The following is an 18,001-nucleotide window of genomic DNA, read 5'->3' as shown; positions in this document are numbered from 1 at the left end:
ATTGCCCTAGACAAAAAGTTAACATTGTTAACCCTTTACTGTCTGATTAAAATGTATACAAGCCCACGCAACCACAAAATCTGAAACTAAAATTAGACGTAACTTTGGTTTGAATTTGACGATTTCCATGATCTTGGGCATCCTGGAAAGGTCTTGACGAGACGAACGCAATGAGCCCACACTCGTCGCCACAGGATGCACTGGTCCAGCGCTGCAAGCCAGGGAACGCGCAAAAGCGCTGAGCTCACGCTCGAGATCGATTTCAATCCACCATGTCACCCCTGTTGCTCGTATCGAGCTCAAATATTTTCGTAGAGACTCCCGGGAACCTACTTTTGAATTATAATCGGTCTAGCCTTGCCAACAGGTGACGTAAACAGGGAAAATGCCAGCCGTCGACATGCGCGTCGCGCTCTGAACGCACATTTCCCGGGACCAGAATTACGAGTGCGATAACTCAGCAACCGCTCTTCGTATCGCTTCGGGAATTGTTCGAGGCGACAGCTGAGACTTTTCTCTTCGACCTACATATTTCGATCTCTCCAAAATTTGAGCAAGTAACGATAATTTCAAAATGCCTACCCCATCGATCCCATTGGATCGATGCTTGTATGTACGGACAGTAAAGGGTTAATGACATGACCAATACAAGACTTCTTTCACGAAGAGGGCATTAGTTGTAGCATGGTAATGAGGTTTGCTATGTAGGAGCTTTGGGTTCCGATAACGATAATGTTACTAGAAAGCATACATTTGAATTTCATTGTTTAACTAGAACGAAAGAATGTTGAAATTGAAAGATGTGTGAACCATTCTTGGCATGAACAAGGGCATATTCCCAGAAAAGAAACTCGCCGAAGGAATAGAAAGTTTCTGCGAAAATATGATAATAGAAGATGGTACCGAATGCCGCGAAGTGAGAAAATGCAAAAGGCTTTTTTTAAAATGTAGCCTAAATAAAATACACTAGGGTAGAAATGGAAGAATGTATTCAGAGAGAACCTTTAACGAATCAGAGAAGGAGGAAAAGCAACCAGTATTACAGGGCCGGATGAAACGTGCATAATTAGTTATTGTGGGCAGATAAATTCATACTGTGGTTGTGGGGAGGATTCTACAACGCCGTAAGCATCACTTTTTGTGAGGGAACTCTCAGCAATATTAGCCTCTTCGTATGCTGCATTTTGTGTCTGACTCGGAACTTCAGTCTGCACCGGTTTTCCTTGCAATTTCCGATACACTATTACGGCCACCAACGTCGTTGCCAATATCCCAAAAACCATCCCGCCAATACCAGCACCGATCACGGTGCCAAGTCTGTATGACGATGAGGTTTGAATGACTGCTGCAGGTGAGAAAACACAGTACATTGAATGTACCAATATCTAAAGATAAATACTCTTTCAACTAACGATTTGGGGGCACTTAAAACAGTTCTATGATCAACTTGTACTTTTTCGCAAGCAAGATATTCCTTTGCCTACATGCTCGCAAACACAGGTACCAAGGCTAGAGACTGCGGGAGACGGAGTGAAATACTTGTGATAATGTGATTGTGCACATGATGTCACTATATGGAGCGCGATAAGCTAAAACATGTCTTCGGGGTTTCGAAAAAATATTGAGAAATGACGGCATGAAAAATGTTTTTGTTTAGCGCGTTCCCGCTGCGCTTCATTCATCAATCGGTGGCGATCATCACGACAAAAAACACTGTGAAGGCATATTGTTGTTGGCGGGTGATGGCAGGACTGGAGAAGGATATCCACCTGTCGTTCATGATTGTTGGGCACCCCAGTTGCTCCGTAGATGGAGGTTTTGGAGTGGCAAAGAAGAAATTCCGGGCGGCTGACTGCGACACGAATGCTCAGTTGAAGACAGCCATCGAGGCATCTGCAGTGCAGAATAAAGTCAGTCTCTTTGAGTGGGAGTGGCGGGACTGGGATACCTACCTGGGAGAGAGATTCCGACGCATTACTGGTATCACCAAATTTCAGCATTTTCACTCCTCGTCACAGTTTCCAGGTGAAGTGCACGTGAAGGCCACCTACAACGGAGCAGAAGAATCATGCAAGGCAACGAAGGTGCCAACAGCCTCCATTGACCCCAGCGCCCTGCCAAATGTTCTTGAGGCTGGTGGTATCACTGAGGCTCGGCGCACTTACCTCGTCAAGAATGGGCTTGAGTTCTGCCGCCCAGAGCATGTCGGTGCTCTTCAGGAAGAACTTGATCCATGACTTGAAGAACTTGATCCATGACTTGAAGAACTTGATCCATGACTTTGATATCATTGACGTGCAAGTTCGTATCATTATTTTTAGTTCCTTTGTTTTTGTTCCTCTGCAAAAGCCACTTGTTTGCCTGGGTGTCAAAATGTGGAAAACTGTCATTTTCTGTTTCAAGGTACATATTTTGAAAGCGATGTATGGGGCACTTTTAGACTACTGTCGCGCCCTGTACCGCCTTCAAGAGGTCAAGTAAGATCCAAAAAACAGTTTTCTGGAAAAAAACATAATTTGAAAATTTTCACCCTAATACATGTTTTAGCTGGTTGCGGCCCATATGCTTGGTGTAACAGTTTGTAGACAAATGCACAATAGTATGGTAAAAGGGAAAAAGGACAACATGTTACGAGTTATGAAATTGGCTCACCATCCGAGTTCAAACAAGATAGCTTGGAAGCTCAGGGCACTACGCTATGCCTTTTGGCCTAGCTAGCTCATCAGGCATGTTAGTAGAACTCGGTTGTTGGGCAAATTAAGTTATATTTATTATGAGGAAAGGAAAAGGACAAATGTTACGAGTTATGACACACTGTCCACTAACGTAACCAGATCTTATACAGTCAGCGAGTGCGACAAAATGGCACAAAACTGACAAAGGAGTACTGAGACAATATACTTTGTCAGTTTTGTGCCATTTTGTCGCACCCTCCGACTGTATAAGACTTGGTTACGTTGGTTGACAGTTTGTCATAACTCGCAACATTTTGCCCTTTTCCTTTCTTCATTAGAACTATAATTATTGCCTCAACAACCGAGTTCAACTTTGCATACCTGATGAGCCGTCATGACGTATACACTGTATTGCGAAATGCACATCGTGTGGAACTACTTGTTATTGTGCATAACTAGTCCATCATACATGATACTGTAATGGAGTTGAGTAGGATGGTGGCGTTTCGGTTTGTCACAATTCGTCTTCGCTTAGCTTCCCCTTCTATGTTCATTACATAAACTTGAGCCTCCCTAGTTGCGTGATGTTTTGCTTTGCGTCGTCGAGTTGTAGTTAGGCCGGTCTGTACAATAGTCTTACTAGTTTCGTCATCAAAAGACCGTACGCGTGGGGAGTGGAAGCAAACTTTTGAGCTCCAATAGTGATATCTTTTTCTGCAGAAACTGGTTTGAGTGCGTGTAGAATTGTTATAAAGATGCCTAGAATCTGTTCCATTCAGCTGAATGTAGGGTGGTCCTCGAAGGATCATGCCTTTTTCATCAGACTTCTTCTGCCAGGTGGTGTGAGACCTGATGATATCAAGCAGGTGGATCTGAGTGGAAGGCGCGGATTCTGTAGAGTTTCGTTTTCCTGCACGGCCGTTAGGGAGGAGGTGTTGTCCAGAGGGTTAGAATTTGAAGGAAAACAACTAGTATTAGTAGTTGGTGATGGAGCAGTTGTGTCCGTGCATATATTTGGTGTGGCGGATGACACCCCACTGTCCGCCATTGCGTCCGCGATGGAGAAATTTGGATCCGTCATTGGTGTTCCGAAGCGGGAAACAAAGGCTGTGGAAGGCTGCACCTTCACAACTGGTACTACATTCGTAAACTTAGTACCCACAGCTATCGTACCCTCCACCATCATGTTGTCTGAGTCCCGTCAGAAACTGCGCGTTTGGCACAGGGGTCAAGTTCCCACGTGCTATAAGTGTGGCTCCAGTACTCATATCGCCAAACTCTGCACCCACAACCAGGCCATGGCCAGGAGGCCCAGTCCGTACGCTGATGCAGCAGCCAGCGCGCTGAAGGGTACTCAAGGCCAGGCCCAGGGGACACTGGATGACACAGTGGGTGCAAATTCAGAACCAACAGTGAGTACAAGCCAGTCAGCAAGCAGTACAGCTTCAGCACCTGAAACTGGGACACCTCAAGTTTCTTCACCTAGTCAGGAATCCAGCAAACCAAACCAGCTTAAAAGGGCACTCCGGCTTCATTTTCGACGCCGAGTTTTCGATGCCAAGACGAAGGTAGGTGAAAGAGAAGACCCCTCGAACAGGAACGAGTCTCCAGAAGCGATCGAGTCGAGCAGGAAGACGACTTTTGAATTTCGCCGAGCGAGCGCTGATGACGTAATGAGGCATTAGCTTGCTAGTGGAAATGCACCTGCGCACATACATTTCACACACTTTTTGGCCAATTTTCAATCGAAGAGGATGTTGTTTTCTATGTTCTCTCAACGTCGTGAGCGATCCCGTCTTCTATACCCTTCCAGGTACCCTGAAGGTACTCCAGAGGAGAATTTATCTCCAGCAAAGCGTTGTTGATCCACTAAATTCGTCTCGAGACATATTCACCCAGTGCAGTGCTGATAAATGTAGAATGTTGAATCTGTGATAATTGTCGACAATGGAGAGAGAGGCTTATAGCCGCTGTCGCAGGGAGAGTGAAGCTGCTGGAAGTAACAACGGGGAGCTGGTTTGTACCACCTGAACAACCAGACTTCAAAGCAGCTTGACCAAATCGGAGGGTGCCTCGTTGCTTATCGTGAATATTACACCGACATAAATTACTACAATTACAAGTATACTGGTGAGTTTTATCTTGTTTTGTTCGTATGCTAATACCCGGGCCTGGAGTTATCTTTAGCAAATTCCTATTCCCTGGCCTTTTTTTAAACATTCCGTGTAGTACTGAATACGTGATCAAGTATTCCGATTTGGGTAGATGTGGAATTTGGATATGCATTTTATAAAAAAATTCTATTTTGCAAATAGAGCGTTTGTAGAGAAATGGTTACCCCAATACAACAAAATTGATTCTGCAGTTCTACAACTTGTACTGAAATCGTGCCAAAGTAAAAATAATTATTCATGACAGTTGAGCTCAGCATTTGCGTATACGCTCAGCGTACTGTTCAATACGACGTTCGCTACCAGCTCAGCATTTGCGTATACGCTCAGCGTACTGTTCATTACGACGTTCGTTCTACCATACAACGGGCGCATGACAGTACGTTGCTGTTTGTGATTATTTTCCATAAATTGTGTTTATTTTATCTTTCACAATGAGTTCAAAGTTTTACTGCTAGAGACAGTTTTGCCGTCTAGATAGAGAGAGAGAATTGTATAATAATAGTAACACGTTAGTTAGTTTGGAGTTGTTAAGTTCTTTTTCCTCCAGGCACGTTACAAAATTGGTGGCAGCAGTGGTTAAAGTCAACTTTGTCAGATTCGACCCCACTCGTTTTACATTAGCAATGGTGCTACAAAATTGGTGGCAGCGGTGAATTCTTTTTGTTTCATTCTATACCCAACTTTGTTACTTTACACGTTTCTCAGACCCCATGCCTCAACCTGCTGCAGCTCCGTGCGACGAATCAAGATGAGAATCATGTTTCTTGCCTTTCTGGGCTTGGCCCTGCTTATAAGCCTGCAGCACAGTCAGGGTGCTAGCGTGGATCACCCTTGTCTCCGCACGGCACTCACTGGAGACTCCGATGGCGATTCCAAGCGACCCGCTACCTACATGTATGCTACCGGTGGTGATGGCGAAGCTGATGAGGACGACGACATGCAGGCTGCTGACCAAGACAAGGAGGGTATTCCCCAAGACCAGCAGCGTTTGATTTTCGCCGGCACGCAGTTGGCAGATGGCCGAACCCTGAGTGACTACAACGTTCAGCAGGAGTCCACTATTCATTCCGTATTTCGTGTCCGTGGTAGAATGCAGAATTTCATCAACACTCTTCCTGGCTAGATCATCACTCTTTACGCGGCGCCAAGCGATGCTATCGACAATGTGAAGACCACGATTCAAGACGAGGAAGGGGTGATCTGTTAGACGCCGAGCTAGCCGCTCTGAGTGATCGGCTCAACCAAGATGAAGATAAAACCGGGCTCGCCCTCCGCCGTAGCTCCAGCCGCCGCCGTGGTTACTAACGCTGATTCCAGGTATGGCATTTTTTTCCTATCTTCCTTCAGTCTTCCTATTCTCTTCAGTCTTCCTTTACGCGAGCGAGTGAATTCAGTTTAGTTTCGTAGGCGTCTGATCATGGTGAACCACGGTCTATCTAATTAATCTGGGACGATGTTAATATATAATATAGTGTATTCAGTTCGGTTTTGAACTGTGGTTTTCCTGGCGTGTTGCGCCAGCGTTTTACAGGATATGTAATCATGGTAATGGGGGGTTTCCCTTTTGAACCCGTGACAAAGTTTGACCCCGGTGTGCTTCTGTATTTTATGATTTGTTATCAGTTCATTTCTTCTGTCTACTCTATTAACGTTATAATTTCCGATATTATTTGCCATAAATATTCCGGTTGACGCTCTATGTTCTTTCGCCTGGGTTGTCCCGACGCGACCATGCATACCGCCAAATGCTTCGACCTCCGATCCACTGCTTATCACGAGGACGTGATTGTCTTTGAGAGGGGAGGTGTAGCGTTGGTCAAGCGTTGGTCACGCTACAAGCTCAGCATATGCGTATACGCTCAGCGTACTGTTCAATGCGACGTTCGCTACCAGCTCAGCATTTGCGTATACGCTCAGCGTACTGTCCATTACGACGTTCGTTCTACCATACAACGGTCGCATGACAGCACGTTGCTGTTTGTGATTATTTTCCATAAATTGTGTTTATTTTATCTTTCACATTGAGTTCAATTTTTTACTGCTAGAGACAGTTTTGCCGTCTAGTTAGAGAGAGAGAGAATTGTATACTAAAGTAACACGTTAGTTAGTATCGAGTTGTGAGGTTGTTTTGCCTCCAGGCCCGCTACATGATGACGTCTAATGTCTCAGTACTCTGTCAGTTTTGTGCCTAGCTGTTGCACTTTTTGACTGTATAATTATTATAGCATCTAGTTACAGAGGTGGAGAGTCACTCGTTTTTGTTTGTTTGTCGTCAGGCGAAATTACTGGTCAGTCGGCGTCACGCATTTTTCACAAAAATTTGCGTTTCACCAGCTGGGAGAGTATGCGTGTACTCGAGTCTCATCCTGAGCACGTTTTTTTCTTCTCTTTTTCAGCTCCAGTATAGCTGTATTTTCATTGCAAAGCCGTCCTCGATTGTTGTGTTCGTTGTTCAAACGAAGTGGACATTCAATCATGAAGGCAGAGGACATAGGAGCCTGATTGGAGTTTCTCGTGGCATAGGACGGCCACACAAAGACACCTTGGGATTTTCTGAATATAAAATACCGTACGCACGATGCTGAGATCAATTTGTTCGATATCAAATTGTTTGTGATCTACCACATCGAGCAGAACGGGATCCAAACACAAGCTTACCGACGGTTAGGCTGCCGACCTGACTGGAGAAATGATCCCTGGCTTCACCAGACGCCAGACGTCGGACACCATGTCCTTTGCCGCGACGTCCATCTCCAAAAGAACTCCATCTTCGTCGTGAAAAGGCTTGAAATACTCAATATTCAACCGAGATTCGCGGTCTCACCCTTTCTCAGATCGAATCATTTTTTGTTGTAGCAGTTGCAAGGCAGATCCCCGCCACTACTTCAACAGAGGATGGCTCCAAAGCATGCCTGGAACAAGCCATATCGAGGTTGCAAGCCACCCCTCTCAGCACTGTTTTTGAAGAAATTCGAAATTTCAATGGTGGAAGATATACTATGAAGAGAATTTCAAAAAGTATTATTATTATTGATAGTAGACACAATCTCATAGCATGTGACAAGCATAGCTAATGCAGGGACAGAATCCCCTGAAACAAGGGCGTTGAGCCAGCCACGGCAATAGTAAGCTAAGAAAACAAAGCAAATATGAATTAAAGCAGAAAATGAATGGAAAATTACAAAGAAAAACGATTAACGGAAGTGAGCACTATCAAAATTCGTGCATCACCCAGGTATTCGAGAATGTTCTTCGATGATAATTATTGCGTCTAGTTCAGTTGTGATAGTAGATCTTTAAACTGACCAATAGAAGAACAAGTTTTCAGACCGTATGGTAATGATAACCAATGAGAGTAGCCGGAAAACAAAGGGGACTTTAGATACTGGGCTGACTTAACAAGAGGCAGGGTGAGCGCGTTACGGGTTGAGCTTGTCGAAAACCAATTGTACTTCATCATGTGTGAAGGGGTTTTATGAAGAAATATCTTATGAACCAGTGTACAGAGATGGTGCTTATGACGAACGGAGAGAGGAGAAGTGTGTGCAAGTCGATAAAGGGCATCCGAAGGAAAACATCGATCCTTGTTGTAAAGAATTTTAAGTATAAATCTATGGTGGACTTCTAATTGGCTCAGAGTTGGGCCAGAAAGGCCACACCAAGCGGTATCGCAATAGTCGAATATAGGGAGAATATAGCACTGATAAAATAATAGTTTACACTGGATGGGCAAATGAGTGCAATGTGGTTGTAGTACCCCTAAGGCTGAACTGGTTCGCTTGCATACACAGTTGACATGTGCAGCCCAAGAGAGTTTGCAGTTAAACATCACACCTAGATGTTTGTGCTGAGTAACAACACGGATAGGCATAGTTGAGTCAGGGAAGAATAATGGTTGATCAGGAGGGGATGAAGAAATATACATGGCTTCTGTCTTGTCTAAATTGGGCTTAACAAGAGGCAGGGTGAGCGCGTTACGGGTTGAGCTTGTCGAAAACCAATTGTACTTCATCATGTGTGAAGGGGTTTTATGAAGAAATATCTTATGAACCAGTGTACAGAGATGGTGCTAATGACGAACGGGGAGAGGAGAAGTGTGTGCAAGTCGATAAAGGGCATCCGAAGGAAAACATCGATCCTTGTTGTAAAGAATTTTAAGTATAAATCTATGGTGGACTTCTAATTGGCTCAGAGTTGTGCGAGAAAGGCCACACCAAGCGGTATCGCAATAGTCGAATATAGGGAGAATATAGCACTGATAAAATAATAGTTTACACTGGATGGGCAAATGAGTGCAATGTGGTTGTAGTACCCCTAAGGCTGAACTGGTTCGCTTGCATACACAGTTGACATGTGCAGCCCAAGAGAGGTTGCAGTCAAACATCACACCTAGATGTTTGTGCTGAGTAACAACACGGATAGGCATAGTCGAGTCAGGGAAGAATAATGGTTGATCAGGAGGGGATGAAGAAATATACATGGCTTCTGTCTTGTCTAAATTGGGCTGGAGTTTCCACGTTTGCATCCACATGACAGTGCTGTTGATGCGATGCTGCATGGTAAGGAGTAATTGCGCAGGGGAGGAATCAGAACAGATAAGGCCAGTGTCATCCGCATACAAACTAACATCGGGGACAACTGAAGGTAGGTCATTAACGTAAAGCAAGAATAACAAAGGACCCAGAATGGAACCTTGGGGCACTCCAGACGTTACAGGGAGGGGATCAGACAAGAAATAGAACAAGCGAACAGCCTGAGAACGAGCAAACAGATACGAGGATATCCAACGCAAGGCAGCATCCTCCACCCGGAAGGTGACCTTCAACTTGGCAAGTAAGCCACGATGCCAAACGGTGTCGAATGCCTTAGCCAAGTCGAAAAACACCATTCCCACGTGCTCCCCACAGTTCCTCTTTGTCGCTATGTCTTGGACAAGTCGAGTCACCTGGTATTGAGTTGAGTCACCACGGCAGAATCCCGACTGAGCTGGTGAGAGAGCCGGAGCGATGTGCAGGTAGAGGGAATCGAATACAATACGCTCACAAAGTTTGGAAACTGTGCGCAGCAGAGAGATGGGGCGGTAGTTTGCCGGGCAAGCACGGGAGCCTTTATTCTTGTAAAGCGGGGTCACGATGGCGGATTTCCAATCCTGTGGGAATGTACCAGTTCGAAATGACATATTAAAAATAATGGCGAGAGGATAGGCTATTGATGGTGCAAGAGACTGCAGCACTTCATTCGGGATCCGATCAGAGCCGGGAGACTTTCCACATTTCAGGCGCTTCAGATATTTCCGAACTTGAAACGTAGTGACAGTGATTGTACGGAACGGAACAGATATGAAAGGCGACTGGGACAAAGGGGGAATGCGCCACGAAGGATCATCATGTAGCCCAAATGAGGTGAACTGAGTGTTCAGAACATCAGCTATGCTCTTGGGGGACGTGGCGACCGTACCGTCGGATGCTATCATCGTTTGGGGCATGACACGGCCGGAAGTGTGCCGCTGTGCTCGCACAAACTGAAAGAGTGTAGGTCGATTCGGTGACGTTAGTGATGCTTGGATGGAGCGTATATATTGACGATGTGCTTGCCGAGACAGGTGCTTTACAGCATTCCTTTGTCGGTTATAAGCTGCATGATTTACTGTTGTCGGATATTTTTTGTACACACTATATAGATCACGCTTGCGTTTTACAGCAGACCTGAGCTCAGCAGTAACCCATGGTGGAGATTGCATGCGGGGTGGTGGAGATGTCACAGTGTGGGTGGCTCCGAATGAAGTGAGGTGCCGACGGAAGGCGGACTGGAGCTCACAATCAAAGTGATGAAGTGCGTCATTAACATCAGTGTACGAGTTCAGAGAGGACCAGTTGTAGCCAGCTAAATCAGCGTTGATTAATTGCCAAAGGTGCGAAGGTACTTGTTTGAAGCGATACAGTGAAGAGGGAGGACCAGTGGCAGAGTTGGGGAAGTAGTTCGAAATAGGGGCGTAACATAAAGTGCAAACAATCTGTATATGGTCAGACATACCCAAGGGAGGTGCTTGATCAATTGAGCGCACGAGGCGTGGTCGGTTGGTGATCACCAAGTCCAGACACGAAACAGAGCCATTAGGCGAGGAATGAGTGGGGAAGTCAACCATCTGGTGGAGCCCTAGAGCAGCAAATACTGTGCTAAGGAGATCACCAGCCTTCGAGGTAGAATCGGTGGGACACCAGCTTGAGTTGTGGGCGTTGAAATCGCCAGTCACTAGCAGATCATAAGAATCTAAACAGACTGACTGTAATGCCTCAACAAACATGTCACAAAAATACGACAATTGCATTGTGCTCTGTGAGGGTGGTCGATACATGCAGCATAGTAAGATGGGATTCTGAGATTGAGTAGAGGGGGAGTCAAGTTCAAGCCACACAGACTCGCAGCCAGGGCGTTGAAGGTCGGCACGAGGGGAGACGTACGGAAAGGAGTCCGAACGGACAAGTACGGCAACACCCCCATACCCACGGCTACAATGTGCTGACCGATTGTCTTCCGGAGGTCGATCTCTGCGGATGCAGATATAGCCTGACAGTGAGAGCGGGTTCGAGGGACAGAGCCACGTCTCTGTTAGGCAGATTATGTCAGGCTTAGCACATTCGGCAATAACGCAGAGCTCAGACAACTTGTTGACAACAGAGCGACAATTCAGAGATACTAGGGTTAAATCACGCTGGGATTTAGGGAAAAAAGGGAACGCTGATGGATTTAGCGCTGGACATGCAATGTGTGCGGGTCGGCCAGAGGAGGGCTGAGCGGGGCAGAGCGGGCGGGCTAGTTTCGATCGTGGGGTGAATACAGGGGCGTTGGGATTTAGTCGTTGTTGCTGCATCGTTGTGTATGTTGGTTTGTTAGCATGACAGTTCAGGATTGATCATCACTGCCTCGCCGCGAAGTAGAAGACGACTTGTTACCTTGGGCATCAACAAAGCGCCACTTTCGCACTGTGTGCTGGATGGTGGCCGGCCAGAATTTGGAGTCGAGAACTTTGTCCTCGTCCGATGCTGCCACGGTTACGCGAGCATGGCTAGTACCCAGGTACGTGTTTTCTGAAATCGAACAGTTCAGTACGTCAACTTGGCGGGCCTTGCACCACGCTGTTATTGACTCTGCCCTGCAACCCGGACTGACATTTCCAACGTACAGAACAAGCTTCTTTGTACGTTCAGGCCCTGATAGCACACGCGGGTCGGCTGCCCTGGGCTGTGGTTTCACGTAGCGTGACGTAACCCTACGGCGTGTGACTTCCGACCACTCTGCACCTGCAGCACTCGACCCTGGGTTGGATTGCTCAGGTGGGTGTGGTCTGGTGCCATGCATTGACAAAACAGGCTGCGACAAATGGCTGGAGGTGGTGTGAGCGGGGGTCATATGGTGAGTACTAGAACCCGTACTACCCTGTGTGTACTGCATAGGACCAGAGGAAATATGGGTGCGTGCACGTGGGGGATTCAAGTCTCCTACGGCGGTGCTGTACAACTTCCCGCCGGACATTGCCAAATTTTGCTGTGCTTCCTGTACGAGAGGGTGTACACAGATTTCCGGTTGTTGGAGCACCTGAACTTCCCGCCTGAGTTGTTGCACTTCTAATTCCAGACTCAGGATTTTGTCGGCTCTATCCTGTCTCAAGGAGACAATTTCCTGTGACATGCAGCTAATTGAGTCAGTTAGGCTTACAATTGCAAGTTGGAGCTCCGATGTGGGTAGCGAACTCTGCGCCAACACGCCCACTCCACGCTTCCTCAGTTAGCTCACCAGATCCGGCCGGGAGAGGCTCGAGGCTTTATCCACAGACATTTGCTCGCCGATCTTGATGAGCTCCTCATAGCCAACCAAAGCCAGGTCCATGCCTTCGTTTGTCGCCATTGGTACTGATATATTTCGCGGAGCGATCGCTCAACCTACGTCATTCAAACCTTGCAGGATGGTTTAGACGTACATGCTAGGCATGGAACCACAGAAGATGATATCATAGCTGACACACAGAGTCACACACAGCAGATTCGTGTGCACAGATGCTAAATTAGTGGACGTCGTCATCTTCTTCCCGCTCATCTCAAATGTACGATGACGTGCTATTTCGCCTGACGTTCTTATATTTGAATTCGTTTAGAGCACAGGCAATTCTGCCTTCTCACCAGAGGAAAAACCTCCGGTTCCTGCTAAGAACGAATATAATATTATGAGAGAAGGAAATATTTAAAAGAATCATAACATGATAATTCCAAAGCACAAAGTTTGTATATAATTCAAATGGGTGTGTGTGTGTGTGTAAGCATGCAGTGAAGAAAACACCGAGAAAACATGCAGTAATGTTTAGGGATGCCGACCAAGGTGGTTACAAATTACAATTAATTCTGTTCAGAGCCAGCTTAAAGGCAACCGCCGCACTGTGGAGGCGAATATCGCTGGGAAGGGCATTCCAAAGAGTGCTTCCCACAAATGTCAATGACTGACGACCGGAAGGTCCAGGAAGGAAAGGCACTTGCAGTAGCCGCTGCTCCTGTCCTCGAGTAATTCGGCGATCAACCCGGGATGCTTGGCCTGTGTTAGCCATCAACTGAAAGTAGGTGCAGAAAAGAGGACTTGCAAGATCATGTAGAAAATTTAAAACAAAGAACAAAACCTTGTAGTTAAAAATGTCAGTTAGGGATCGAATAAATAAGCGCACGAGGAGTGGGGCTGTGGATGCACGGCTGGAGAGTCGGAAAATTGCACGAATTCCGGATTTGCTGGATTTGATTAAATGACTCTGCAGCTACTGTGTCAGCGACGGGAAGAATGCATTGGATGCGTACGTTAGTCGTGCTTGCACAATGCCAATGTACCAAAGTCTGCGGGCTCTTATGGGCAGAGATCGCCCATGGCGCCATAGCTGGCTGATGGCGACTGACGCCTTCTGCACAACACTAGAGACATGTGGCTGCCAGGATAGCTGGTCATCAATGGTTACGCCAAGGTATTTGGCAGTGGAGGTAACAGTTAAGGCTTGATCCTTACATTTCACGACTGGTATGTCGCCAGTGAGTCCCCGAGGTTGAATTACCATGACTTGGGTTTTGCCGGTATTCAGCAGAAGCCCAATTTCGGAGAGCCAGTCAGACAGATGTGTCACAGCCGTAGTCAGCGTCTTGCAAACAGTGTCCAGATCTGAATCAGAATAATCTAGGATGATGTCGTCCGCGAACTCCTGATGAACAACAATGCAAGGTATGACGTCGGAAATGTCACTCGTGTAAAGGACAAAGAGAAGCGGCCCAAGAACAATGCCTTGCGGCACACCTCTTGAGCATGGGACTGCATCAGAGAGAGCCTTACACATCTTGACACGCTGAGTACGACCAGACAGATGGCTAGCCAACCATAACAATACTCTGCCATTGACTCCCAGGGTGAATAGTTTATCAACCAGACGTTGATGTTGGACACGGTCAAACGCTTTTGACATGTCAACCATCACAATACCTGTGTAATTTCGCTCTTGTTTGGCCAACAGCCAACGGTTGGCGGCTAGAACTAATGCATCTTCGGTAGAGTGCATTTTCCTGTAGGCAAACTGACTGCTAGGTATATGCTATGTTGCGTGAGGTATGCTGTGAGTTGCTTCTTTACAAAGAACTCCAAAATCCGGGACAGAATAGGGAGCAATGACACTGGTCTATAGTTATTAGGGGATGTTGCATCGCCACTCTTGAACAGTGGACTAATGTGTGATGTTTTAAAGCACACTGGCAGAGTACCTGATGTCAAGGATGCCTTGACTAGGGTGGTAAATGGAGGTGCCAGGACATCTGAACACTGCTGCAGTACAATTCAAGGAATGTTGTCACTCCCAGATGCTTTGTGAGGACTCACAGTTTGCAAGCATTGTGCAACATCAGACACGCTTACCGGCTGAAATGTTGAGAAGCTAGATGCAGAGGCTGGACCATGTGGTAAATGCAGCTCAGGTGGCCGCATAGGGTCATGCACAATGTCTCCAAACAATTCACTGAGTGACTCAAGCGGCGCTTCAGGTTCTTTCCGTGTCTTCTGTCGGCCTGTGACATCGTTCATGACAGCCCAAAGTTGCCGCTGATCTGATGTATCACATCTCTTAGTGAAGTACAAGTTGCGCAGACTCCTGTCCGACTTCCGTGCTTTGGAGCGAGCTGATCGGTGTGCTTCTTGAAGATTCTGATCGGTTTTGTCTCGGAGCCAGAGACGGTGCGCCCAGTTCCGTTCACAAACACTTGCCACTAACTCATCTGAAATCCAGGGGCAAGGACGTCGAGATTTCCGGCGCCGTTCCCGAAGTGGAGCATGTTTGTCTAGAGTGGTCTGGATTCCCGCAGTGAGTGACGACGCAAGCACATCCACACAGACAGAGTCACAGGTAGTTAGCGTCTTCTCCAGGTCACATGTAAACATATTCCAATTCACTTTGTGCAAACAGCGAGTCTTGCGCAGATGCTGTCCCTTCAAGTGGTGACTTGCTGAAATTAGCCGCCTGGCAAGTATTGCAGAGTGGTCACTGATATCCAAATGTATAGTCTCGCAAACACCCTGGATCGGGGTGGTAGACAAGAATAGATCCAGTAGTGTGGCAGTACTGCTGGTTACTCGGGTAGGAGATGTGACGTGGTTGCGAAGGTTAAACTGGTTGAGTACATGATGCAAAGGAGTCACAGCATGGGCATCATTAAAGTTTACGTTGAAGTCTCCTACTAGCACAGTTGTGGTCTGCGGTCCACTGCAGGCAGTCTCTAGGTTTGACTCCAGCCCATCCCAGTACCCCGCAGATTCACTAGGTGGTCGATAGCAGCAGCCCAGTAAGACCGTCTCATTGCCTGGTCGACCTGGGGCTAGAATCTCCAGCCACAGCATCTCCAGCTCACACTCGAGGTAGTAGTAGTAGTAGTAGTAGTAGTAGTAGTAGTAGAATTTATTATTTTACTAGGGAACTCCCAACAGGCGTTGCCTTTTTACTGGGAACCCTAGGAATGACTTGGTGCTTGTGACAAATGCAGAAAGGGGCTTAGCTTGACGGCATCCAGGTGGAAGCATGTTCCATCTGTCTGCTGCCAAAAATGAAATAGCATTTAGGCCGTAACGAGACGTAGCTCTGGGTAGGTTCAGAGCGCCTGAAGCTTGACCGCGGGTAGTGGCATTTGTGCGGCATGATGCAGAGCGGGGGGTAAATATCGTGCTGAAAAGAGGACTGGTGCAACGAGATAGACACCTAAAAACAAACACAAACAGCTTCAAGTTTACACGGCGAGAGAAAGTATGCAGGTTATATTTGGTGAGAATGAAATCGATAGAAGTATACTGATCATGGCCAAACACTCGCCTTAGGCACCTATTGCTGGTTGACTCAAGTTTGTCTCTGAGTTTAGCAGACAAGCAGTGAACATAACATGTGCTGGCATAGTCCAAGGTACTCTGGACAATTGTCAGGTAAAACATGCGGCGGCCGGTCATGGAGACATCGCGGCGCCCGTGGCGGAATGAGGCAACCTTGCACTGTGCCTTTGCGCACACACGCTCAACCTGCTGCTCGAAGCTGAGCGACGAGTCCAATAGGAGGCCAAGGTACAGAACATGGCTGGACTCGGGGATTACGGTGCCTTTGCAGGTGATGTTGGGGATCACGTCCAGTTGCGCAGTAGGTCGTCTGAGCAGCAGTAGCTGAGACTTTTTGGGATTCAGCACCAGTCCCCGCTCGCTGAGGAAGTTATCCAGATTCAAGAGATCTGTCTGCAGCATTCTGAGCACGGTTGAAGCCTTGCGACCAATGACGTAGAACGGGATGTCGTCCGCAAACAGGAGAGCACGGCAATGTTGAAATTTTTGAGGGGTACGCCGGATATAAATGCAGAAAAGTAAGGGGCCTAACACGGAGCCTTGTGGCACACCACGTGAGCAGGGCTCTGTACTGCCTCGGGCATCGCCGACAACGACCTGCTGGGTTCTCCCAGAAAGGTAGTCTGCGAACCAACGCAATGCCACACCTCCGACGCCAACTGAAGCCAGTTCCTGCACGAGCTTGCTATGCTGAACGTGGTCGAAGGCCTTGCTCATGTCTACAAACATGGCTCCACACAGCTGCTTCTTGTCCAAGGCCAGCTGCCAGTCGTTTATTGCATACGCCAAAAGGTCTTCACAGCTGTGATTGCGCCTGTAAGCAAACTGCTCCTCCGGTAGTGCACCGAGTTCCGGATGATTGTCGAAGAATGCAACAAGTTGTCGGTGTACTACCTTCTCAAGCACTTTGGATATCACTGGCAAAAGTGACACTGGTCGGTAGTTGGAGCCAATAGTTGCGTCGCCAGCTTTGTAGCGTGGGCACACGTGTGCATGCTTAAAACTATTTGGAACTTGGCCTGTATGCAGAGACTTATTGATGATAGCGGTGAGTGAGCCAGCGATCTCTGTGCGGCATCCTTTGAGGAGACATGGTGATATTTCATTGGAACCTTGTGCTTTGTGGCTGTTCAATGACTTCAAGACATCTTCAACATACTCTACTGTGACTGGCGTAAACTCGTCGAGAGTGGGGATGTCAACTGGTGGGCTGGGTAGAACAAGTTCAGACGGTCTTGCAGGATCACAAACTACGGTTGCAAATGTGGCTGTCAGGTCGGATATAGTTGCCTTAGGTAGTGATTTGACTTTTTCTCGTCCTGCAAGCTTGTTCAGGATTTGCCACTGGGCTCTGGGGTTCCGTTTGTGGGTGTTGAATGCCTTCACGCAGTATTCTGTTTTGAGTTTCTTATTCAAGATGGTTCCCTCGCGCCGTGCTGCCCGGTACTGCTGGAGGAGGGGGCCGTCGGTTGGGTTCCTTCGTAATTTCCTGTGCAAGGTTATTCGAAGCTGAAGAAGCTTTTTCAAGTGTGGCGTAACCCATGGTTGCCGACGAGGCCTGCCAAATCCAGACACCTTGAGCTGAGTGATCGGGGCATTTCTGTCCAGAACATGTCTCAAACACGTGGAAAATTGCTTCACTTGACCGTCCAGGCTGGTGGGCGACTCCGAAGTTCTGAAACTTTCACTGATTTCCTGGCCACATTGGTCAAAATCCATAGAATGGGGTGCAGGCTTCCGAATCAGCCTGTGAGTGTGCGCAGTAAT

General features: G+C 47.2%; 1 protein-coding gene across 3 annotated transcripts in view; it reads right to left on the bottom strand.

Annotated features, from left to right (window-relative positions):
- Positions 1-634: 634 nt before the first annotated feature.
- Positions 635-18,001, bottom strand: part of LOC135807198 (leucine-rich repeat neuronal protein 1-like) — a 466,844-nt gene continuing 449,477 nt past the window's right edge. For 2 of the 3 annotated variants that reach the window (XM_065321212.1, XM_065321211.1), the window contains exon 15: positions 635-1,345. In XM_065321212.1, coding sequence (XP_065177284.1) covers positions 1,071-1,345 — 275 coding nt within the window. In that variant the 3' untranslated portion in view covers positions 635-1,070. The remainder of the gene's footprint in view (positions 1,346-18,001) is intronic. The other variant, XM_065321213.1, reaches the window with a different exon arrangement.

Source organism: Sycon ciliatum, chromosome 1, assembly GCF_964019385.1.
Source record: "Sycon ciliatum chromosome 1, ocSycCili1.1, whole genome shotgun sequence".
NCBI lineage: Eukaryota > Metazoa > Porifera > Calcarea > Leucosolenida > Sycettidae > Sycon > Sycon ciliatum.
This window is presented reverse-complemented; position numbering and strand designations above follow the sequence as displayed.